This window comes from Callithrix jacchus, chromosome 5 (genome assembly GCF_049354715.1).
Source record: "Callithrix jacchus isolate 240 chromosome 5, calJac240_pri, whole genome shotgun sequence".
Classification (NCBI taxonomy): Eukaryota; Metazoa; Chordata; class Mammalia; order Primates; family Cebidae; genus Callithrix; species Callithrix jacchus.
In genome coordinates this window covers 97,732,485-97,758,096 of record NC_133506.1, presented here as the reverse complement: position 1 = coordinate 97,758,096, position 25,612 = coordinate 97,732,485, and the positions used below count along the sequence as shown (strand labels likewise).

General features: G+C 46.5%; 1 protein-coding gene and 1 pseudogene across 2 annotated transcripts; one reads left to right on the top strand and one right to left on the bottom strand.

Moving 5' to 3' along the window:
- Window positions 1-450: 450 nt before the first annotated feature.
- DUSP14 (dual specificity phosphatase 14) lies at window positions 451-23,941 on the bottom strand. Of its 2 annotated transcripts, XM_003732954.6 has the most exons (4): window positions 23,425-23,610; window positions 22,243-22,304; window positions 3,355-3,444; window positions 451-1,771 (listed from the first exon to the last, which is right to left on the bottom strand). In XM_003732954.6, exon 4 carries the CDS (start codon window positions 1,674-1,676, stop codon window positions 1,080-1,082), a length of 597 nt encoding a protein of 198 aa, XP_003733002.1. In that variant the 5' UTR covers window positions 1,677-1,771; window positions 3,355-3,444; window positions 22,243-22,304; window positions 23,425-23,610; the 3' UTR covers window positions 451-1,079. The 2 variants fall into 2 exon arrangements, with proteins under 2 accessions (XP_003733002.1, XP_008995263.1); XM_008997015.5 differs by lacking the exons at window positions 22,243-22,304; window positions 23,425-23,610 and adding an exon at window positions 23,884-23,941.
- Window positions 20,252-20,746, top strand: LOC100406089 (small nuclear ribonucleoprotein Sm D2 pseudogene; annotated as a pseudogene).
- Window positions 23,942-25,612: the final 1,671 nt, after the last annotated feature.

Here is a 25,612-nt window from a genome sequence, read left to right as displayed (position 1 = left end):
GGACAGAGGTGAGTTCATCCACCTTCTACTATGTACCTGATGAGCAGTGCTGCCCAATTATCAGGAGCAGTGGAGTGAGTGACATTCCCAGTGTTAAACAAAGCCACTGTTATTTGCTTATCTCTTATTCTGAGGTTTAGTTTAAGGGCATTTTCGTATGTGATGATAGTCAAGCAAAGGCACCTTTTATTGAAAACCAGTTTCTCTGGTGGAGGACATGCTGCTTTGGAGCCCTCCACTAAGAGGAAACCAAAACCAGCACCCCTGATCAGAGCATGCACTGTCATCTCTCACCAGCCCCACACTAGGAACAGTGTGTCTGCCCAGCCACCAGGGTGGGAGGTGTATTAAGTGTTCACAGTTGTCACAAGAGCCACATTTTAGCAGTTACTGGAGAGCACCTTTTTTCCATCAACACACATACCCTGAAATTATTAGTAAAAATTCTAGTATGTTAAGCATATAGATTTATTAAAAATAATGCTAATATAATCCTGGGTACATGGATCCAAGAGAGTTTTTTGCAGCAGACTTCATTATAGTTCCTTAACAGCTAAATAATAAAGGTGTATTTATTTTAACTTACAGAGTCACTAAATAATAGAGGAGAAAGGAAAGAGTAGGGCTAATCCAGTAGAGACTGAAGCTGGTATCAGTCTTCCCTAAGCATCTGTCTGGTCAGCAGCCTGGGGCAAAGTTTGTCTCTAAAGGGTTAATGAGGCCCCAAAGTGATTTTTGCACTGAGCTCCTCCTGTACCTCCCAAAGTGCCAAAGGCATGAGATTCAGAAGAGAGCAGAACCAAACAGTTTATTAAACTGTTCCAATTGTTAAAAATGATTAAAAGCGAAAGATTTTCATAAACACTATTCCAAAATGTTAATTTAAAAAATGTGACTAGCAATATATGCATTCCCTTTATGTCCCCTCCCTATCTCTTAAAATAAATTTGAACACCCAGTGTAAAAAACACTTGAGGGAGAACTAGAAGTCAGCCATTTGAGTAGAGTGTGGAGAGGGAGCAGCCGGCAGGGAGCAGATGCCGGTCCTGCTTGGGCTGCTGATGCAGGCTCCAGTGGCACTAAATCCCCCAGTAAGGCATCAGGTGTCGGGACTCCTTCTCATAGACGTCGGGAACTATGCCATAAGGTGTCTGTACCATTTTAACTGTCGACTTCCCAAAGAGCTGGCGCTCGTAGTCTATCAGTTGCCTCCAGAAGCCAACGTTGGGCCTGATGACAGGCCGCCGGGCCTTCACCCAGTTGTATGCTTCCAGCAGGCACACATTGTGGAATTTCATCAGGTACGCAATACAGAGCGTGGCTGAGCGGCTGACCCCTGCGGCACAGTGCACCAAGGTGGCTCCGTGCTTCCGGCTCACACTGTGGATCTTATCAGCCACGGTGTCAAAGTACAGTCCAATGGGCGCGTGTGGCATGTCAGCCAGAGGCACTTTCACATACTCAAACTGGGGCCAGTTGAAGTTAGGGATCTCGATGGTAGCATTCACAATGCAGGTGATGCCACGAGCCTGGAGGAGGTGCCGATTGGAGGCCACACTGCCTCTGCCCAGGAAGAGAGAGGAGGTGATTTGAGCAATGCCTCCTATGTCTCCCTCGGAAATCATCCGAGGGGCCATGAGAGTCCTTGGTAGCGTGCTGTGACCTCTGGAGCTCATGAAGACACCAGCAATCACACTTGCATCGTTGGAGGCAAGACCACCAGAGTGTCTGATTTTCTTCCACCAAGGAATACAAAATTATAGTCTCCTTCCTGCAAAATACAGGTACGTGTGAGTACTTTAAGTGCTACTGATTCCTCAGAGCCTTCTGTCATGTTTGTTAATACAGTACCACCTTTCAAAGACAGACAAATCATTTTCTATCAATTAACAGGAAAAGTCACCTAAGACAAAAACATGTAAAATCAATGTAAAATTCTGCTCTCTGGTGATTGTCACCAAAAAAAAAAAAAAAAGGTTGGCATGGTGGCTTACACCTGGAATCCCAGCACTTTGGGAGGACTGCTTAAGCCTAGGAGTTCAAGACTAGTCTGAGCAACACAGTGAGACCCCATCTCTTAAAAAAAAAATTTTTTTTAATTAGCTGAGTATAGTAATGCATACCTGTAGTCCCAGCTACTCAGAAGACTGAGGTGGGAGGATCACTTGAGCCCAGGAGATCGAGGCAGTGAGCTATGGTAGCACCATACTCTAGGCAGGGCGAGACAGAGACCCAGTCTCAAAAAAAAAAAAAAAAAAAAAAAAAAAAAAAAAAAGGCTGGAAGTGATGGCTCATGGCAGGACTTTGGGAGGCCAAGGCGGGTGAATCACCTGAGATCAGGAGTTCAAGACCAGCCTGAATAATATGGTGAAATCCTATCTCAACTAAAAATATAAAAATTAGCCGGGTGTGGTGGCACACACTTGTAGTCCCAGCTACTCAGGAGGCTGAGACAGGAGAATCACTTGAACCTGGGAGGCGGAGTTTGCAGGGAGCCAAGATTGTGCCACTTCACTCCAGCCTGGGTGGCAGAGCGAGAGAGATAGATGGATGAGTGAGTGAGTGAGTGAATGAATGGGCCAGGTGGCTCATGCCTATAATCCCAGCACTTTGGGAGGCCAAGGTGGGTGGATTTCCTGAGGTCAGGAGTTCCAGCCTGGCCAACGTGGGGAAACCCCATCTCTACTAAAAGTACAAAAATTAGCTGGGCGGGGGTGGCAGGTGCCTGTAGTCCCAGCTACTTGGGAGGCTGAGGCAAGAGACTCACTTCAGCCCAGGAGGTGGAAGTAGCAATGAGCTGAGATTATGCCCCTACATTCCAGCTGGGGCATAGAATGAGACTCTGTTTCAAAAAAAAAAAAAACCCAAACCAAAAACTGTCTTCTATCATTGTCTGACAATGTGAACACTGTGGCATTTCCATGGAAATAATCCCAAGCAATTTGAAGGCCACAGTCTTAAAAGTTCCTGTAAGTTAAATGAGCATTTTACCTGATCTTGGGTGTGGCTAAATGATAACTTCACCTTCCTCTGCCATTTGATTCTGAGCTCCATAATGAATCCCTCTGGCTTTTGTTTAACATCTAAACAACGCTATCCTCTCATTATTCCAGTGACTGCTATTAAATCTCAACATATATATTAGAGCAGAAAAGGAAGTTCTTGGTTTCCTGAGATTTTAGATACAGAAGTTCCTCTCACCAAAAGAAAAAAAAAATCACAATGCTTTATCACGTGCGCCCAGTGGGAAGTGTGCCTGCCCACACCCAGGGGACCATCAGGAAGCCTGCTCTGATTTCAGTCTGACAAGAGCCTCCCCAGGTTTGACAGGCAGGCAGTGCTGGGGCTACTCACTTGCTCAAGAGTCCAGTGGATGCTGGAGCCTGCTCTGGATCCAGAAAGTCCTAAGTGAGCAGCGCTGGTGACAGTGGATACAAATCAGATCTGCAGGAAGACAAGGAGGCAAGGACATAGCCAATCAATAAGTTGCAAAGAATTCCTCACAGGCTTTCACTGCTAACTTGTGTTTGACTGGAAGAGCTAGGAAGTAGAAAATGTGCTAACATTTCCAGATGTGCACTTAAAGGCTGGCTGCACCAGTAAGAAATACCAGCCTGAATCTCAGCTTTTTGTTAATGACACATAACCCACAGTGTGACAGTTTGGCAATAATAAAGACAAATCTCCTCTTGAGACTCAGAGACCACAACCTATCCGTGAAACGTCTGGCACTGCCGAGTGCCCACTGGGCTGCGAGGACACAACATGGACTTGAGTCTCTTCTGTGGACCGTTGGTCAGCCCTGTGGTGGGAGGACGGACAGGCCAGGTGCAGTGAGGTGAGCCAAGCAGCCCCATGCCTGAACACCAGGTGGAGGACAGTGGCACCAGGAAGCCAGGGATGGAAGTGGCCAGAGCAATGACATGGGACATGGCAGTGAGGACAGCTTCATGAACAGCAGGACCGCAGATGTGACTGCAGCCAGGGATGCTAGCTGCAGGTGGTGCTGGTGTTAAGGATGGAAACTGACAGTTTTCCTTCATTTTGTTCTCTTTTCTATCCCTCCTATTTTATTCATTTGTGTAATAATGTAAGTATCACGAACATCATAAAAAATGTGTTCTACCACCTGTTCCCCTTCCTTTCCCAGGTAACTGTCACACCTGTTTGTTTTTTTCTTAAACAGCTCTGTTTATTTAAACAGGTCTCTATTAAAATACCAAAATTAGCTGGGCATGTTGGCATGCACCTGTAAGCCCAGCTACTCAGGTGGCTGAGGCAGGAGAATCACTAGAATCCAGGAGGTAGAGGTTGCAGTGAGCTGAGATTCACCTACTGATGAATCTAGGTTGTCTCTAGTTTAAAGCTGTTTTGAGTACAGCTGCTATGCACATCCACGTACAAGTTTTTGTGTAGACATATGCCTTCTCTCGTTTAAATACCCTGGAGTGAAGGGCTGGGTCCTATAACACACATGTTTATCATTTTTAAATAATTTTCTTAAAAAATTAAAAAAATTTTTTTTGAAATGGAGTCTAGTTCTGTCGCCCAGGCTGGAGTACAGTGGTGTGATCTGGGCTCACTGCAACCTCCACCTCCCAGGTTCAAGAGATTCTCTTGCCTCAGCCTCCCGAGTATCTGGGATTACAGACATGTGCCACCATGCCCAGCTATTTTTTGTGCTTTTAGTAGAATCGGGGTTTTGCCATGTTGGCCAGGCTGGTCTCAAAATCCTGACCTCAAATGATCCATCCACCTCGGCCTCCCAAAGTGCTGGGATTACAGGCATGAGCCACTGCGCTCAGCCCCAATTACAAATATTTGTCATTATAATACAGGAGCTCTCAAACCTGAGCATGCTTCAGAATCCCCCAGAGGGCTGTGAGCACAGACTGCTGGACCCTTCCCCAGCTTCTGATTCTGTCCCTCTGGGGTGGGGCTGGAGGATTTGCCCTTTCCAGGTGAGGTTTCAGGTGGGGAGAGCTCTGAGAACTACTGCAGAGGTAAGTGCTGTGGCTCTAGTCTGCACTCCCCCCGCAAGACTGAGGCACCACGCGTGCTGGTGCTGACAGCTCACAAGTCCCTCCCGGACACTGCCCTTCTACGAAGGGAGCCGCCGCCTCACTTGGGGCCAGGCCCTGCTTTGGGAGCCCACATCCCATGACTGGTTAATGCTACGGGAGTACACAGAGCAGTCCACAGGCAAAATCACAGCTGAGGAAAACAAGGCTGCAGTCACATAAGCAACTGCTTGTGTGTGTGCATGTGTATTGGACGGAAAACATGAACTGGGCAGAAACTCTGAAGTGAGAACATCCTTTGTACAGCAGAGCCAGGTCTCCTGCCACTTGCGAGTCTTCCCTGGCAGAAGCCTACTGGTTTAAAAAGCAAAGTCACTGTGGTAATAAACACAAAATTAGGCCATCAAGCTGCTGGGGATGACTCTCCTCTCTCGGAAAATCTGAAAGATGCTAATCAAATCTCCGAGTAGGTTATCTAGTCGTCTAATTAAGAGAGGCTTGGCCAGGCATGGTGGCTCACACCTGTAATCCCAACACTTTGGGGGCAAAGGTGGGTGATCACCTGAGGTCAGGGCTTTGAGAACAGCCTGGCCAACAAGGTGATATCCCGTTCTCTAGTAAAAATACAAAAATTAGCCGAGCGTAGTAGCGCATGCCTGTAATCGCAGCTACTAGGGAGGCTGAGGCAAAAGTATTGCTGCAACCCAGGAGGCAGAGGCTGCAGAGAGCTAAGATCGCTTCACTGCACTCCAGCCTGGATGACAGAACAATGTGTTCTCCCAATTATGCTGTCTGGGAAGCCACTTGCCCTCCTGAGGCAAAAAGGAGCCCAAGTTCCTTGTGGAAGCCAGGCTGATTTTGTTAACTCTCATTCACTGAGCAGTGCTAGGGTACTTGGTGCAGGAGGGAAACAGATTGTGAGCCCTTGGGGCAGAATCCAAGTGAGACAGACACAATGCTCCCTCCCTGCTGCTGCTAGTCCACCTCTGCCAACCAACCTGCTTAAAATGCCAAAGCTGGTCCCAAGTTTCAGGCAAACAACTTCTGCCAGAGGGCAATGCAGAGGGCACAGATGCTATAGATGCTTCTCTGACAAACACTCCTGACCCCTTTGACAGGTTGGAAAATAAACGGTTGAGAAAGGGTGAGATGATTTCAACTTGAGAAGTTAAACTAGGAAATGATGCAAGGTGTATGGATTTCTAGCTCAAGTCCACACAATGCTGCTGTGCGGTGACTGCAGCGTTGCTGTGTTCTTACCTGCCTCGAGGTGCTCCACACCACCAGCCAGTGCCTGCCACACACGGAAGGGGGCGTGGATCTGCCTAACGGTGTTTCAGTGCTACTTACAGAAAGGCTAAGCCCAGATGGGCCGAGCTGCTCCAGTTTCCCCTAGCGCCAGAACAGGGAACTACTGCCACAGCCTGGAACACCATTTGGTGCACAGAATGTCCCCATGGCTGCAGAGGGGCCTCAGCATGGAGCAGCCCCAGAGCAGGTGCTACAGGAAGCCTTAGAGTTGTCCAGTTCTCAGATCAGTAGAACTGGATGGTAAAAAATAATAAACCCACATGTATTACATCACAGGTGCATGAAAATCTACTGAGAAAGCATGCCCTGGGGGACGAGGAAAGGGGAGATGGTAGCAGAGTTTGACCCGGATTTCAGGGATTGCAGATTGCATGGTGCTCTCTGAGTGAACATATCATCCCACTGCAAGGCAAAGGTCTCTGGGACGAAGATGACCAGGGAGAATGCTGAAGAATGTCCACATCACTGTCTACAGTGTTCGACTTGGCCTTCCCAAGATGCCCTGTGCTTCCTGGAGGAAAAATGTTTTCCTGGGGGGACAGCGGGGATGGAGGTAGGGTGGAGTGAAAGACAGAAGGGAAGAGCTGTCCTAAACCAACCCCAGGGGTTTTTTGGGTTGTCTTTAACCAGCTATGAGCAATGTCTTCTCAGAGATGATGCTGGTCTTTTTGGATAATAAGCATCGAGCACAAAGTACTAAACAAAATACAGAATTAGTATAGTCCCAGCAGGCCTCTAATCTCAATGCATATGCTAATGTTAATGACAACTGATTGCTCCCTGCACTGCAGAGCTCCTGGGATGTGGGCACCAGCCTGTGGCCTTGTAATTGGTCAGCACTGGCATCTGTACCTGCCATTCAGAATTGCTACCTGGGGTCACAACCTAATCAGAGCATCCATCCTAGTGCCATGGAGGTTACTTTTCTTTAAAAAAAAAAAAAAAAAAGACAACCACCAGTATCAGCAGTTACTTTTCTTTTCTTCTCATGTTCAATCAACAGCAGAAAATGGCCACAACGATGTTTCAGGTGACTGTAAACTGCTCCGACTAAAATACTTTCAGTTTAGGAATTTCAGAGGGTCAGAGTACATATTGGAGAGGCCTACACTGTTACCTTTTTATATTAAAAAGCTTATGTAATCACATTTTCTAATCAAGTAACTGTCTATCTAGTTCTTTCTGTTTTGAGGCAGAGAGTCTCTCTGTTGCCCAGGCTAGAGTACAGTGGCACCATTTTAGGTGCCATTCTAGGATTACAGAGGTGAGCCTCCACAGCCCAAACTTCTGATTCACTAATGAAAATGATAATCCTAGCACTTTAGATCACTTTAGCTCAGAAGGTGGAGACCAGCCTGGGCAACGTGGGGAAACCCCACTTCTACCAAAAAAAAAAAACCAAAAACCAGCTGGGCCAACATGGTGAAACCCCGTCTCTACTAAAAATACAAAAATTAACCTGGCATAGTGGTGTGCACCTGGAATCCCAGATACCTAGGAGGAGGAGGCTGCAGTGAGCCAAGATCATGTCAGGCAAAAGAATGAGACTCTGTCTCAAAAAAAAAAGTAAGATTTCAGCCAGGCACAATGGCTGACACCTGTAAACAGCATTTTGGGAGGCTGAGGCAGGAGGATTCCTTAAGCTCAAGAATTTAAGACAACATAATGGGCAACATAATGAGACACTGTCTCTACAAAAAAAAAATTATTTTTTAATTAGCTGGGCATGGTGGCACGTGCCTGTAATCCCAGCTACTGAGGAGACTGAGGTGAGAGGATCACTTGAGTCTGGGAAGTCAAGGCTACAGTGAGCCATGATTGCACCACTGCACTCCAGCCAGAGTGACCCTGTCTCATACATACATATTAAAGTAAAATGAAGTAAAAGATGTTTACAAATTGTTTTGTCACCTGGAATGCTTTAGCAATTGCAGTAAAACATCTCAAATCTTCTACTTTGGCGAAGGGGTCGTTTTTGCTTTTCTCACTGTATCAATTAACTGATAAGGTAGTGTTCTGAGATGAGGATAATCCACACAAGATACATAAAGCTAAAGACTGACAGTCACACTCTGATTCAGCCACAGGTATTCCCCCACTGTGACATGTAGTCATAGAGCAACTACCTATGTAGATGTGACCAGGCCAGCCATCTTGACGTCCGCAGATGGACTGGCAGCCTGTTCACACTACATTTGCTGAGGCTAACAGAAGCTGATCGTTTTTTGTTTGTTTTTGAGACCAAGTCTTGCTCTATCACCTAAGCTGGAGTGCAGTGGTACAATCTCAGCTCACTGTAACCTCTGCCTCCCAGGTTCAAGCGATTCTCCCACTTCAGCCTCCAAAGTAGCTGGTACTACACACGCACTATCATGCCTAGCTAATTTTTGTATTTTTAGCAGAGATGGGGGTCGGGGGGTTTTGCCACGTTGGCCAGGCCAGTCTCAAACTCCTGACCTCAAGTGATCTGCCTGCTTTGGCCTCCCAAAGTGCTGGGATTGCAGGTGTGAGGCATCACACCCAGCCCAATCATTGTAAGATACTAGCCAGCTGCTGGGTAGTGAATATGCCACAGCCCAAGAAGGAAAGGGGCAGTCCACTAGATAAGCAGGAAAAACATGCCGGCATTATGACACAGATGCAAAGATTTGAAGTTTAGTTCCATGTGATAAAATCACAGATTCTCCATGTTGGCAACAGGAAGAGTAGAGATATCAAGAAGAGACCATCAATAACTATAAAAGGTGGAAAGTCTGCATTTATGTCAGTACCATGGGGTAATCTGTTCACATCTGAAACTGGATTCTTGAATTTGGTCCTCACCCACCTTGGTGCTTAAATTACCTACCACTCATTCACTCAGCAGTCTTTCACTGAGTTCACACTACATGGTCAACACCCTGCTGAGTGCTGCTGTGGACTGCTGCAGAATGTATTCCCCAGAGACGGCCACAGCATCTCCCATCGCACATGACACTCCTACAGTGTAACCTTGTGTTTTTTGTTTTGTTTTTAGACAGGCCCTCACTCTGGAGTGCAATGATGATTTTGGCTCACTGCCACTCCACCTCCCAGGTTCAAGTGATCTTCCCACCTCAGCCTCCTCCCACCTCAGAAAGGAGCTCAAGCAGTCCTTCCACCTCTGCCTCCCCATTTAGGTGGAACCACAGGTGTGCGCCACCATGCCCAGCTAATTTTTCTATTTTTTATAGAAACAGGGTTTCCCCATGTTGCCCATGCTGGTCTCAAACTCCTGGGCTCAAGCAATCTGCCCACCTCAGCCTCCCAAAGTGCTAGGATTACAGGCATGAACCACTGTGGCCAGCCCTTACAATGTAATCTTGACACTCCTCCCATCCAACAGTGGGACTGATGTCCCTCATTTAAACCCTAAGAAACCTTTGTGACAGCCTCAACCTAAAGAATATAGTAAAGGCTGGGCATGGGGCTTATGCCTGTAATCCTAATACTTTGGGAGGCTGAGGCAGGAGGACTGCTTGAGCTCAGGAGTTCAAAGTTGTCGGGGGCTATGATGGCGCCACTGCACTCTGCCTGAGAGACAGAATGACACTGTCTTTAAAACAACAAACAAATACAGGAGAAATGATGCTTCTGAAGCCCGAGAATAAGCACTGCTACCTTGTTCTCTTAGGAAGTGCCCTTGGAACCCAGCTGCCATGCTGTGAGGAAGCCTGAACTAGCCCAAAGAGCTACCACATGGAGAGGCCATAGATGGGTGTTTAGCTAACATCCCTATTGAGGTCCCAGCTGACACCAAGCTCAATCACTAGATATGTGAGAAGAGACGCTTTATTATGATTATAGCTCCCAGCCATCAGGTCACCCTCAGGATCTGAAACTCCCAGCTGAGGCCTGACATTGTGAAGCAAAAGCAAGGTGGCCCTAGTAGTGAGGTCCAAATTCCTGACCTACAGGAATCTGTGAGTATAATACTAATAATTATTTTAGGCCCGGGTCAGTGGCCCCTATAATTCCAGCACTTTAGGAGGCCAAAGCAGAAGGAGTGCTTTGAGCCCAGGAGTTCCAGACCAAATGAAGCAACGTAACAAGACACTCACTCTACAAAAAAATTAGCTGGGTATGGTGATGTGCACCTGTGGTCCCAGCTACAGGGGAGGCTGAGGTGGAAGGACTGCTTAAGCCCAGGAGGTTGAAGCTACAGGTTAATTGCACCACTGCACTCCAGCCTGGGCAAGAGAGCAATCCTTGTCTTTAAAAAAAAAAAAAAAAGGGACAGGCTGGGTGTGGTGGCTCATACCTGGAATCCCAGCACTTTGGGAGGCCAAGGCAGGTGGCTCACCTGAGGATGGCAGTTTGAGACCAGCCTGACCAACATGGAAAACCCTATCTCTAGTAAAATACAAAATTAGCCAGGCATGGTGGCAGGCACCTGTAATCTAGCTACTCAGGAGGCTAAGGCAGGAGAATCGCATGAAACCAGGAGGCAGAGGTTGCAGTGAACCAAGATTGCACCATTGCACTCCAGCCCGGGCAACAAGAGCAAAACTCCGTCTGGAAAAAAAAAAAAAAAAAGACTGAGCAAACAGGTTCTGTTTGACAAAACGAAACAGTTATTTTATACCAAGTTTTGGAGCTGTATTATGCAGCAATAGTAACTAGAGCAGGGATATACAGATAACATAAGGCATAACCCTGTGCTCGGATTTTATCTTCTAACAGAAATGACATAAGACACACATATAAAAACAGGAAGAGATGGACCATTGAGAGAACGAAACAACTGATGAAACTGGGTGCTGCAGCAATGCAAACAAGATCAAAGCAAAGTAAAAACAGCCAATGGTGCTGTACACCTGAGTTGTTTCTTGGAGAGTTTTTTAGAGATCGCATACCATGCTTTTTCTCCACCCATTCTTGCCTTTCAAAGAGCCTTCTTGGCCAGGCACAGTGGCTCACGCCGGTAATCCCAACACTTTGGGAGGCCGAGGTGGGCAGACTGCCTGAGGTCAGGAGTTCATGACCAGCTTGGCGAACACGGTGAAACCCGTTTTTACTCAAAAATAGGAAAATTAGCCAGGTGTGGTGGCCGGTGCCTGTAATCCCAGCTACTGGAGGCTGAGGCAGGTGAATCGCTTGAATCCAGGAGGTGGAGGCTGCATTGAGTCGTTATCGTGCCACTGCACTCCAGACTGGGTGACGAGAAACACAGTCTCAAAAAAAAAAAAAAAAAAAGGCTTCCTTGTTTTTAGACTTGGAATGGAGAATACAGTCTTTTTCTACAGTCCTCACTATTCAGCAAGTGTGACCCAAGCCCCAGCAGCATCGATACCACCTAGAGGCTTGAAAGAAATGCAGAATGCAGGCTCCATTCCAAGACCTAAAGAATGGGCTCCAGCAAGTTAACAAGATCCCAGGTGATCTGTATACACAGTGGAAACTGAAGATTAAACCCATTAAAAACTTAATAAAATGTGAGAATCTGTCTCATTCTGTCCCATTCGACCTGCGGCAGCACACTTGGGCACCTGTCCCACGTAAGCCATGTGAGCACCGCTCAGCCTCTCCCGGATCAGTATCAGTCTGCTGTTGTGGTCCCCAGAGAATCAGAGGTAAATGGAGGTGAAGAGGCTTTCCCAGACTCTACACAGAAAATCAGTAGCCCCACTGGGACCAGAACTGTCCTTCTATGAGTTGTCCGTTTGTTGCTTAGTCATACAATCAGACCACAACAGATCCATTCATTCAAAGATTACCAAAATGTGCATTTCATTGGGGAAAAAAATAAAAACTGCAGAGAAAGGAATTGAGGACCATAAGGTCAGGTTGATGTGACTGTGCTCTACAGACTGGGGAGTGATTGCTAAGAATCCTAAACTGCTGTGGTACGAGATGGTCTTCGGGTGTGAACTATCCAATAAAACTGAACCAAGAACATGCTCGCAAAAGTCCGCAACCATATTTAAACTTGTTTAGTGATAACTGGAAACCAATTTGGGCAATGGCTTATATAAATAACACTTTAAAATTTTCCAGGAGTAAGTGGTAAAAATTAAATGTGAATCATATGTGCTTGGTTAAGCGGGAAACTTTATTTATTTATATAAGCCAGAACATCTAGAGGCAAATTGCTTTTTTAAAAAAAATCACATATCAGCAATAAAACCCAAGTAGGTATGAGTTTGCCTCAAAACTGTCAAAGTTACTACTGCCCTCTGAGAAGCAAGACCATGAAATCTCGGAAAATGCAGGTCTTTTCACAAATTAAGATTTCAGTCCTTACAAGTTCATTATTACTTTAGGGGAAGACAAAAAAGGAATTTATAAATTAGAATAAAGTTTGCAGGACTAAGAGCTCAGTAGTTAATAATCACCCTTTGATCATCTTCCCCTTTGATGTCTCACTGGACCATATCAGAATCCTTAAAACTCCAGCAGGGAGCTGCAACCCTCACCCTACGATGACTTCCTTATCATATACCTGGTCCAATTCCACATCTTCTAGTGATTTTTTTTTTTTTTGAAACGGAGTTTCGCTCTTGTTACCCAGGCTGGAGTGCAATGGCACAATCTCGGCTCACCGCGACCTCCGCCTCCTGGGTTCAAGCAATTCTCCCACCTCAGCCTCCCGAGTAGCTGGGACTACAGACATGCGCCACCATGCCCAGCTAATTTTTTTTTTTTTTTTTTTGGTATTTTTAGTAGAGATGGGGTTTCACCACGTTGACCAGGATGGTCTCAATCTCTTGACCTTGTGATCCACCCACCTCAGCCTCCCAAAGTGCTGGGATTACAGGCATGAGCCACCGCGGCCGCCCATCTGTTAGTGATTTTATACCAAATAACTTCATTTATAAAGTACTGATAAATTAACTTCCCATTTCTCTTTACAAATCAAAGGCACCTATAATTACCATGCTGGAGTTTCTGAGCAGGGTGAGGTAAACAGTTGAGTCTTTTGCTTCAGCTGGATGGATGGAGGGAACTGATAAAGGCTGTCCCCGCTCCCATGCTGAGGGAGCAGTCCTACCACATTGTGAGAGCAACTGGGTGTGCCATCCTTCAGCAAAGGGAGGAATCAAGTTTTCAGCTGAACAGGAGGGAGGTCCAAAGGCAGAGTATCCTGAAGTTATTCCCTTGGCTTTAATTAGCTACTGAAAAAATACTGTCTTGAAATGCAATATGACAATGTAATAGTTCCCTTTAGAAGACCGCATTACTAATTATTAAAACATTTCTATGCCGGGCACGGTGGCTCAAGCCTGTAATCCCAGCACTTTGGGAGGCCGAGGCGGATGGATCACGAGGTCAAGAGATCGAGACCATCCTGGTCAACATGGTGAAACCCCGTCTCTACTAAAAATACAAAAATTAGCTGGGCATGGTGGTGTGCGCCTGTAGTCCCAGCTACTCGGGAGGCTGAGGCAGGAGAATTGCTTGAACCCAGGAGGTGGAGGTTGCGGTGAGCCGAGATCATGCCATTGCACTCCAGTCTGGGTAACAACAGCGAAATTCCATCTCAAAAAAAAAAAAAAACATTTCTAGACTGGGCTGGCTGAAATGTTATGGTAGCTCATGCCTATACAACCAGCACTTTGAAAGGCAGAGGTGGGTGGATCACCTGAGGTCAGAAGTTCGAGACTAGTTCCTGGCCAACATGACGAAATCCCATCTCTACTAAAAATACAAAACTTAGGCATGGTGGCAGGCGCCTATGATTCCAGCTACTTGGGAGGCCAAGACAGAAGAACTGCTTGAACCCAGGGAGGGCAGAAGTTGCAGTGAGCCATGATCACACCACTTCACTCCAGCCTGGGTGAAAGAGTGAAACTCCGGCTCAAAACAAAACACATTTCTCAAGGGTCAGATGTGGTATCTCACACTTGTAATCCCAGCACTTTGGAAGGCCAAGGCAGAGGGATTGCTTAAGCCCAGGAGTTCAAGGATGCAGTGAGCCAGGATCATGCCACTGTACTCTAGACTGAATCAAAGAGAGAAATCCCATCTCAAAAAAAAAAAAAAACAACAACAAAGTTTGCCAACTGATATGGTTAGGCTGGTGTCCCCACCAAAATCTCACCTTGAACTGTAATCCCCATTTGCTAAGGGCAGGACCAGGTGGAGATAACTGAATCATGGGGGCGGTTTCCCCCATGCTCTTCAGTGAGTCTCATGAGATCTGATGGTTTTAAAAGCATCTGGCATTTCTCCTGCCTGCACTGACTGTAAGTTTCCTGAGGCCTCCCCAGCAATGCAGAACTGTAAGTCAATTAAATCTCTTTCCTTTATAAATTACCCAGTCTCAGGCAGTTCTTCATAGAAGTGTGAGAATGGACTAACACACTGCTACTTGGTTGAAATGAGTAAGTCATAAAACCACCACAGTATAGGAGACGCATTTTTCAGAGTTTGGTCCCAAGGAGTCCCACATGAGAATCACCTGGGCTGCCTGTTACAATGCAGACTCCTAGACTCCACCCCAGACCTAACTAATCAGAATTTCTGGAAGTGAAGACCTAAACATTTATATTTCTAGCAAGTACATTTTTAGAAGGAATCTAAAAATATTGACTAATCTGATATTGTGGAAAGATAGGTTTTATCTCCTTTGCTTTCTAGGAGAATAAATGGAATAAGAAACTCTGTAAGTGCAATTTTTGAAAAAAAAATTATTTTCAAATAATATAGTAGTCATTTAGATTTAAGATACAATCTAGTTTAATGCATTTGTAAGCCAGGGAGAGGGGATTCCCTAGGAACCTTTTAAATAAAATTTTAAAAAATAAAGATACAATCTAGTACACAAAACAAGTTCCACTTCATTTCCATTTGGGATCATCTTTGGCTGAAAGTTTACACCAAGTAATTGAAGCTCTGTAAAACACTAAATACTTCTCCAATTTTTGTTAACAAGAAATATGTGATAAAAAGGAAAAAAAAGAAACGTGAAATGTGAAACGATCTGAGTGTTCTGTCCCCTAAACATAGACTATATGTGACGGTACCAAATAAGGGCCAGTAAAGATTTCTTTCTTTTTTGAGACAGGGTCTTGCTCTGTCACCCAGACTGGAGTGCAGTGGCGCAATCTAGGCTCACTGCAGCCCCAGCCTCTGGGACTCAAGTGATTCTCCCACCTCTGCCTCCTAAGTAGCTGGGACTACAAGGGTGTGCCACTATGCCTGGCTAATTTTTTTGTATTTTTTGTAGAGACAGCGTTTCGGCATATTGCAGGCTGGTCTTGAATTTCTGGACTCAGGCAATACTCTGACTGGCTTCGGCCTCCCAAAGTGCTGGGATTGTAGGCGTGAACTAGCCATGCCTAGTCTTGTTTTGTTTTTTTTGTTTTTTGAGCAAGGGTCCTAGAGCACAGTGGTGCAGTAATGGCTTACTGCAGCCTGACCTCCCAAGCTCAAGCAATCCTCCTACCTCAGCTTCCCAAATAGCTGAAACCATAGGCATGAGCCACCACGCCCAGTCGATTTTTGTGTTCTTTGTAGAATCAGGGTTTTGCCATGTTGCCCCCCAGGCTGAACTCAAACTCCTGGGCTCAAGCCATCTACCTCCCTGGGCCTCCCAAAATGCTAAAATTACAGGCATGGGCCACCACTCTTGGCTTCTATGTCCTTTTGACATTCATCAAAAATGCAGTTTGAAGGCTGGGTGCAGTGGCTATTACTGGTAATCCCAGCATTTTGGGAGGTCAAGGCAGGTGGATCACTTGAGGTCAGGAGTTTGATCGAGGCTAGCCTGACCAACATGGTGAAACCCCATCTATCTCTAATAAAAATACAAAAATTAGCTGGTGTTAGGCCAGGCATGGTGGCTCACTCCTGTAGTCACAGCACTATGGGAGGCCAAAGCAGATGGATCATGAGGTCAGGAGTTCAAGACTAGCCCGGCCAACATGAAACCCCATCTCTACTAAAAATATGAAAATTAGCTGGGTATGGTGGCACATGCCTGTAATCCCAGTTACTCAGGAGGCTGAGGTAAGAGAATCGTTTGAACCTTGAAGACGGAGGCTGCAGTGAGCTGAGATCGAGCCACTGCACTCCAGCCTGGGGGGACAGAGAGAGACTGGAAAAAAAATGCAGTTTGATGTAAAATTGTTATTTAAATAGAGTTGGAAGGAAATGTACTAAATTCATGGGAATGGTTGTCTCAATGGGAAAAAAAAAGGGGCCAAGGAAGTTTTGACTTGATAATGCTTAATATTTTGAGCATTATAAAAGATAAAGCATGACCAAGGATTTTTGAATGGTGAGTCATGATGTTGGTTAATTTGCTTTCAATAATTTTTTTTTTTTTTTGAGACAGAGTCTTACTATGTTGCCCAGGCTGGAGTGCAGTAGTGCAATCTCTGCGTCCTGGGTTCAAGCAATTCTCCTGCCTCAGCCTCCTGAGTAGCTGGGATTACAGGTGCATGCCACCGCATTCAGCTATTTTTTTTTTTTTTTTGAGATGGATCTATCTCCCAGTCTGGAATGCAGTGGCGCGATCTCAGCTCACTGCAACCTCTGCCTCCTGGGTTCAAGCAATTCTCTCTCTCAGGTTCCTGAGTAGCTGGAATTACAGGCACTCACCACCACACCTGGCTAATTTTTGTATTTTTAGTAGAGATGGGGTTTAACCATCTTGGCCAGGCTGGTCTTGAACTCCTGACCTCATGATCCATCTGCTTTGGCCTCCCATAGTGCTGTGACTACAGGAGTGAGCCACCATGCCTGGCCTAACACCAGCTAATTTTTGTATTTTTATTAGAGATAGATGGGGTTTCACCATGTTGGTCAGGCTAGCCTCGATCAACTCCTGACCTCAAGTGATCCACCTGCCTTGGCCTCTCAAAATGCTGGGATTACAGAAGTGAGCCACTGTGTCCGGCATAATTTTCTATATGACTTCAATTTCTAAAAATAAATATTTGTAAGAGAAGAAAATTAACAACACATAGTTATTAGTTCGAGCCCCATCTCTACCTCTGGTCTGAGTCTGCCCGTGTTCTTTATATAGAAGCGAGAAAAACAAGTTTAGTTGGTGAGAGAATCACCAAAGAGTAATAATGATGACATGAATTGCAGTGGTACGATCTTGCCTCATTTTAACCTCTGATGCTCAGGATGAAGCGATTCTCCTGCCTCAGCCCCCGAGCAGCTGGGATTACAGGTGCCTGCTACCGTGCCTGGCTAATTTTTGTAGTTTTTAGTAGAGATGGGGTTTCACCACCTTGGCCAGGCTGGTCTTGAACTCCTGAGTTCAAATTATCCACCCACCTGTGATCCACCTACTTGGCCTCCCAAAGTGCTATGATTACAGGTGTGAGCCACCACGCCTGGCGAAGTGGCAAAGTGTGACTTTATTATCAATGTTTTGTGTTTTATAATGAAACACAAAGATTTAAAGATTTAGTTAAATCTAAGATTTAAATGTTAGCTAAACTGGCAAAATATTTCATTATAAATCTTCAAATTTAATGTAATTTGTATGCTGACAGTACTCTTCCAGATTTTATTTTTACCAGGTCCTTAAAACTTCAAGCAAGTTCACCTCCTCGTCACTCTCCCAGGCAGGGAAGGCTGGTACTTCGAAGGTGCTCTCTGCCACATAATGTTGACTAGTCAACAGAAGTAGCATGCTCTAGTCACGGAGTTTTCTCATATTTACCCACACACTCAAAGACATAAGGAGTCCCCCCCCCGCCCAAAAAAAAACCTCTCCCTAGGCCATTGATGCTGAAACTGTTCTGAGACAAAGGCAGAAGTCAACCTACCAGCTGCATATGAACTTCAAAAGAACCTTCTTGTCCACTGAGGTTTCAAGATGGCACAGAGCATGAGAAGTTGACCCAATTACACTGACTGGTTGTTCTCGGTCAGTGTAAGAACAGAATGGGATGTGCCCACGTGAGCTGGGTGGGCTACACGTGAGAAAGCATGCTGTGGCCTCGGCCCTTGGCCTCCTCGCCCAGACTGAGGCTGCCTCTGCCCTGCAACAGGTGGGAAATGGAGCTCCTCTGTAAGAGCTGCCTGTAGGAAGGCGGATGGGATGACACAGAACACAGCCGGGCTCCGCCCCCGTCACTCAGATCAAGAGGTTCCCAGACTAACGACTTCTTACTCCTCCTCCTCTGGGTGTCTTTTCTTGAAAACTTCTAATTTCTCCGCATGTGGTTTCTATAATTAAGATTATTTTAGAGAATCTGAAAAAAAATCTTTACTATAATGAGCAAAAAAGTCTTTGTGACTTATGTAAATAAAGACTGAAAATAGAGTGATTTAGCTATTTCCCAAGATACTTTACATAAGAAATAAAAAGGATCTGCAAATCTCAGTCTTTGTGCTAGTGTTCTTCCATCACCCCTCCAGCTAAAAAGGATTCCCCTTTTGTAAACCTACAGAATTGCAGAACATTCTTCTGTTCTAATGGCAGAAACACAGTACATAATACTAGGCACACAGTAAGTACTTAACAAACACAAGAATTTAACAGCTGTCCTCAGGTGAACTGCCTACCTCTCCCCACACCCTCCCTCCTGCTCCATCCCTTTCTCACATTCGCGGGGGCTTGTGCTCGTTCTCTCTCTCTCTCTCTCTCTCTCTCTCTCTCTCTCTCTCTCTCTCTCTCTCCTCTCTCTCTCTCTCACACACACACACACACACACACACACACACAGGCTTTAAATCCAGCTGGCAAAACTAAACCCAGGCAATCAAACTGAACCTGGCAACTGTCTGTTCAGAAAGCAGGAATTCACGCTGGGTGTGGCACACACTACACTGCAAGCTCCCAGCTTCTTAGGAGGCTAAGGTGAGAGGATCTCTTGAGCCCAGAATTCAAGGCCAGCTTGAGCCACACTGCTAGACCCCATCTCTTAAAAAGAAAACAAATAAACAAAAACAACAAAAACCCAGCTCTAAGCTACTTGTACTTTCTCACCCATTGGAAAATTTGGAGGAAAACACACTTAAAAGACTTAACAGAGCCTTTGATTCCTACAGCACAGAGTCAGTGGTTACTTTGGAATTACCAAGAAGTATGAGTTAGGGTCTATGCGTAGTGCCTCTTAAGGATAACAAGCAGGTCCACAAGTGTGCGAGTCTCATCCTCAGAGGGTACTTTAACAAGGATAGGCCTGGGTTCCTGCACAATATGCTGTCCTACACATTTAGGGCTGGGCACAATGAAAGCATTCACCAGAGGTAGGAGTCATTCAAGAGCCTTAAAAGAAAACTGCTAGGTACTAGACACTTTTATTTTTAGCACTTCATTTTGCGTATTTAAAACTTGCCGTAACTACTCATCTGTTCCCAAAAAAACAAAACAAACAAACAAAAAGATTGATAAAGGATTCTATTAGCTATCTGTCAACCAAAAACAGTGGGAAAATCATTTCTGGTGTTTGGGTCGTTAGTCCAAAACACCCAACTAAATAGTAATACGCTAGTACATCACAGGCTAGGGCTCAGACTACCCAGGGGACCTTTATTCATTCATTCAGGAAATATTCGAGCATCATTGTGGTTAAACAGCAAATACAGAGAATTACAAGCTCAAAGCTGACACCACTGAAGGAATGTAAATTGGTACAACCACTTTGGAAACCAGGTATCAACTAGTAAAGCTGAAGATATGCACACCTGACTCAGGGCTGTTCATAATTGCCTCAGACCAGAAACAACCCAGATGTCCATCAACAGTGGACAGGTCATTTGTGGTATGTTCATAAGACAAAAATGTACTAACTGGGCTGGGTGAGGTGGTTCACACCTGTAATCCGAGCACTTTGGGAGGCCCAGGCAGGAGGATCCCTTGAGCCCCGGAGTTGGAGACCAGCCTGGACAATACAGTGTACAATAGAGACCCTGTCTCTAAGAAATTAAAAAACAAAAACAACTACAGTCATTGGCAACAATATGGATAAATCTTTAAAAATAGCATGCTGAGCAACGCGGAGGAAACCGGAGTGAACCGAGAGCTTAGCCACCAACATGAGCCTCCTCAACAAGCCCAAGAGTGAGATGACCCCAGAGGAGCTGCAGAAGCGAGAGGAGGAGGAATTTAACACGGGTCCACTCTCTGTGCTCACGCAGTCCGTCAAGAACAACACCCAAGTGCTCATCAACTGCCGCAACAATAAGAAACTCCTGGGCCGCGTGAAGGCCTTTGACAGGCACTGCAACATGGTGCTGGAGAACGTGAAGGAGATGTGGACTGAGGCCCAAGAGCGGCAAGGGCAAGAAGAAGTCCAAGCCAGTCAACAAAGACCGCTACATCTCCAAGATGTTCCTGCGTGGGGACTCGGTCATCGTGGTCCTGCGGAATCCGCTTATCGCCGGCAAGTAGGAGCCACCTATCCCTGTCAGTCAACAGAACTCACTCCCCTGTCCTACAGAGACCGCTGCCGCTGATGTTGAGAATAATAAAGCTCTGTGTTTTTTTCTAGTGGTAAAAAAAAAAAAAAAAAAAAAAAAATAGCATGCTGCAGGAATTTAAACAAAAAATTATATATGTTTATATATATAATTTATATATATATATATATACACACACACACACTCTCACGTGATGCTGAACAGAAAGGATGATTCACAAGAGTACTTTGATTTCGTTTGCATAGAAGTTAAAAACAAGCAAAATAAAACTCTGCCTTTTACAGCTTTATATTTAGGGGATAAAAACTATAGAAAAGAAGGAAGTGATTTCCATAAAAGGGTAGTTTCTGGCTAGATGACCTCTGGGGGAGGGGAGAGTGTGGAGTCAGATTCTTGACCTACAAGACAGTTACACTTAGGTTTTCTTTAAAATAATCCATCAAATTATCCACTTGTTTTAGACACTTTTTTTGCTTTTACAATTCACAAATAAATCCAATGTTGATTTCCAGGAATTCAGAACCATGACGACAATTCTGGCCAATCCTCTCTGAATGTCATTATTTGCCAGTCAGCTTCCTAAGGTCAGAGACAGCCCTTACTTGCCTGCCTCCCCTGTATTCAGGCACAGCACCTTCAGCATGGTAAAAGTCCTCAGTGAATGTATAATCTATAAATCCACAGACTCATTACATGAATTTTGTTTTAACCCATCCATTTCCTGAAATTACTGACTTGAATGGTGCCCACATTAACACTTTCCTTTCCTTTCTTTGTCTTCACCCAGGTGAAGTAAAGCTTTCATAAATAATAAAGCCACCTTAAATGTTAGCTCTGTAAGTTTATACCCAGGCCTTGGTTGCTTTAGCAACTCTCCCTGCTTTCCACTCCCTTTGATGTTTCTTTATAAGCAAAGACAAAACAGTACGCTAGTAGTCCTAGATTTTTTTTTAATAGGAAAGTTTTCCTCTGTACCTAAGGGTAAAAACCTAGGATCGCAATGATTGTACTACTTTGAAGTTGTTTAAGAAAGGGTCATTTGTCCCTTGCCGTGAGAACTACCACCACGCCGCTATCGGGATTATTAAAACTTTACAAACAGTTGTACTTAAATACGTTACTTGTTCTTGACAGAAGCCAAATATTTATGAACAGGACAAGTCAACTTTAAAATAATTTCGGTTCAAAAACCACTGTGTGCAAACAGACATTTATAAAAATGCTTAGAAAAGTCTAAAAAGATACATATAAACTGATAAAGACGCACTCTGCAGTTACTTTTGAGAAGGAGATTCAAAAGAAAGCTTTAACTTTACTAGTAAATTTTAAATGTCACAGAAAACGGTTAATGTATTTTTTGTGATTTTGGGAAAAGCATTTTTAATCCATTTGCCTTAAAATCCCAAGTGCAAAGAACCGAACAAACATAGCCCTCCCTAAAGCTCACCTTTTAAAGACATTCAAGTCTTAGGGGACGTCCTGGACTTACATACTTGGCTAGTTTTTTTAATGAAACGAATATACATTTATGCCATTCTATTGAATATTACAGAATTCATACCTGCAGTCAACCGATATGAAAGCTTTCCGATGAGAACTCAGGACAGACACGTTCAACACTGACTTGAAAACGACTTGGAATGAAGGAAACTCTCCAGTTTTAAGGGGGAAAGCCAAAAATACCAAGCAACTACCTCTCCTCCCCCAAGCGCCAGAAGATGAGTCAGAGCTGGAGGCAGGAATAGGGCCCCTGTGTCAAGCTGCCTGTGCAGGGCTCCTTCCTACCTCCTCGTGGCAACCCTCGTCCCTCCCCCAGGTCAGAGTCTCTGCCCTGGCCAGTCCCTGACGTGAAGTGTCCCTGGTGTGAATTCTCAGGCGTCTCTGGCAAAGAAGAGGCGTTCACTGTGGGGGTGCCTCCTTCCCTGCGTTTCTCAAGGGACACAAGACTGGGGGCCTTTATGGAATCCACAACAATCACCAAATTGCAGCTCCAGGGAGTGGAGCTTCCAGACACACGCACAACAACTTTGCAAATACAGCACCTTTGTTGCCCTGGTTTACAGAGCAGGAAGGAAATGAGAGAAACTGACTTGCCCAGTGTGACTTAACTTTGTGGCAGAGCCGAGTCCGAGGCATGGAGCTGCCGTCTGGCCGCGGCCTTTCTGACTCTTAAGTGATCTGTAGAATGTCAGGAAGGACGGTCCAACATTCCATTCTACTTCTAAGTGGCCTTAGGAACTAGGAATTTCAGGAGACTCCGGGTTAAATCTCTTGGTCCCTATTCCTTTAAGGTTACCAATGAACCCGGAGTTTGCTCTTCGCCTCCGTCTTTACATCTGTAAAACGGGATAGTAATACTCTCCACCCCCCGTCTTATAAAATCATAATGAACAGCTAACGAGTTAACACACGTTAAATGCCCGGAGGTCCTGCTGGATAGAAGTATACGGTGGTTTAAAAAAAAAAAAAAAAAAAAATCCCTGCACAGTAAAACTGCATTTGTAAGTCGCTCCTCCTCTCCCAGCCTCGGGGATGCCCAGTTACCATAACACTGGCTGTACCACTGGCAACATCCGCCTAAATATAGTTATACAATCCACTTAAGGCGGCCACAGCACGCACCTCCTCTCTACCAACAACTCAACTTCGCTTCGAAGCAAGGGTACTTAGGAGAAATAAAAAGACAGATGTTAGCACCGTGCACATCCATCTACCACTGCAGAGGAAGACTCAAGTTGGATACTTGGCATCGCTGAAAGTCAAGTTGCTTCTGTCCATGCACCAGAAACCTCTCAGAGAAGCAAAAATCTGCGGCGCGCTCCAGAGAGAGTTACGCCGGCTGGGCAAGGCGGCCTCCGCGGGGTAGGGAGGCGGCGGCGGAGAGGCGCGGCTGAGGATGCTGGATCCGTGCTCACAGGGCCGGGGTCGCGGGGGCGGCGCAGCGAGAGAGCCGCAAGGGGAGCGCGCCCAAGGCCGGCGGGGGGCGCTGCGGATCCCCGGCCTCTACTCCCCGCGCCGCCCCGAGGCAGCGAGGACAGCCCGGGAGCAGGTGGGGGCGCCGGCACAAAGTTTCCAGAGGCGGGGTCGCACGGGTCTCCGGGTCCCTCCTGCGGCCAGGGACCGAAGCGCGAAGTCCTGCCCTCCGGTCCCCACCCCAACACCCTCCCTACAATCCCCATCCCCACGCCTGCGGGTCCCCTACCGGTGCGGCGCGGATCGCGGCTGAGGTTCCGTCCTCCTGCGCGTCCGCCGGCTTCTGCGGGATGGGCGCCGCGCGCGCCGCCTCCTCTTCCCTCCGCCCGCGCCCAGGGCGGGCCGCGCGCACGCTCTCTGCGCCCCGCCAACCTCTCCCGGGGTGGGGGAGACGCGGCGCGGGGCGGGGGAGGGGGGGGGAAGAGCGGGGCGGCGGGAAGCGCGCGTGCGCGCTGGGCTTCTGCGCGGTGCGGGGTGGCCCGGGCGCGCCCCGAGCTCCCGAAGCAGCCGCCACCCTTAGGGCGCCCCTCAGTGTGGGTCCCCTAGTCTTTTCCCCTGCCTCACACACGGGCGGCCCTTCGCTCCCCTCGTCAGCATCTGCCTAGGAGCCGGGCTTGACGCGAGCTGCGGGGGCGCTCTGCTGGGGTGCTTTCAGATTGGCCAGGATTAAAGGCGAGAAAGCAAACTCGAGACAGGTGTGAAGCCGCCGCGAGCGGCTTGTTGCGACCTCAACCCGGCCCACCCCCTCCCCAGCCCAGAGAGTGCGGGAGTTGGGACCAAAGAGCGAAGGGAAAATCAGTGGCGCAGCAGCTGCTGGCTGACCCTTGCTGGAACAGTTACGGGCAGCTGTGCAGCCCGAGACCCGGGGGAGGTAAACATGCAACCCTCCTTGCGCAGCTCCGCCTGCTTCCGCCACGCCGCGAGGCCGTCCGAGTCTCGGAGCCTACACCCACTGGCAGAGCCCCCGAGGCAGGGCTGGGGGGGGGGTCTCCGGAGCGCAGGCGGCACACAGGCATTCCCTGAGGGCTTATTTGCTGTTAACTCCGAGGGTCTTTTAAAATTCAGGTCTGCCCAACCTTAGCCTTAGTCGGTGCGAAACGGACCTTTTCCAACACAGCCCTGCTTCCCCTCCGCCTCTGGCAGGTGAGGGGAGACACGTGGGAGGCAAAGCGACTTCCTCAGGGTTCTGCTGTGAGTCAAGGCACCTAAGAGTCCTGACTCCATGCCCAGTCCTTGACTCACCAGCCCCTGCTCCTCGCCGTTTGCAAAGCGTTGGCCTCAGAATTGCTGAACAGTCAAACGAGTAAGAAAGCATAGGTTTGCGGGGAGGGGTGGGTGGGGGAAGTAAAAATCGCGTTTGGGGTTTACATCTCCGGATGTCTCAACCAAAAGCTTTGAAGCTTTTTCATGTTCTTCCCAGTCTCCACTGGCCAACCGGCTTCAGAGTCATCCGGTGCGTGCTGGACTATCTAAAAGTTTTGTCTGCTTCCAAGACAAAAATATAGCATGAAAGGCTCTACTGATAATCCTGGGAAACGAAAAAGGCCTAGACTAGAGAGATTTATTTTTGTCTTCATAAAAAGAGAATCAAAACTTTAAAATTAGGTAGAATTAATCTAAGAGAATACAAGGCAGCATACTTTGCTAGATTCAGGAAAGCACTGAGTTCAAATCGTGCCTGAGAAAAGCATCTTCCCAACACAAAATTGTTCCATCAATTCACTTAGTGACTTGTTTACGTGCCAATACAAGAACAAGTCTCTAAAAGAAAGGATTGCACCCCCTAGTCCTTCAGTCAATTCAATGACTCAGCAGCATAGATAGGTGCATCCCTCTTCACATTCCAGCTTGTTACATTGAAGGCAGGTTTCTAGAACAAGCTCCAGTGACAAGGAGCTCGGCATTTTCATGGATTATGGGAACTAAGCCCACCATGAAGAGTCAATGAAGAGGAAGGA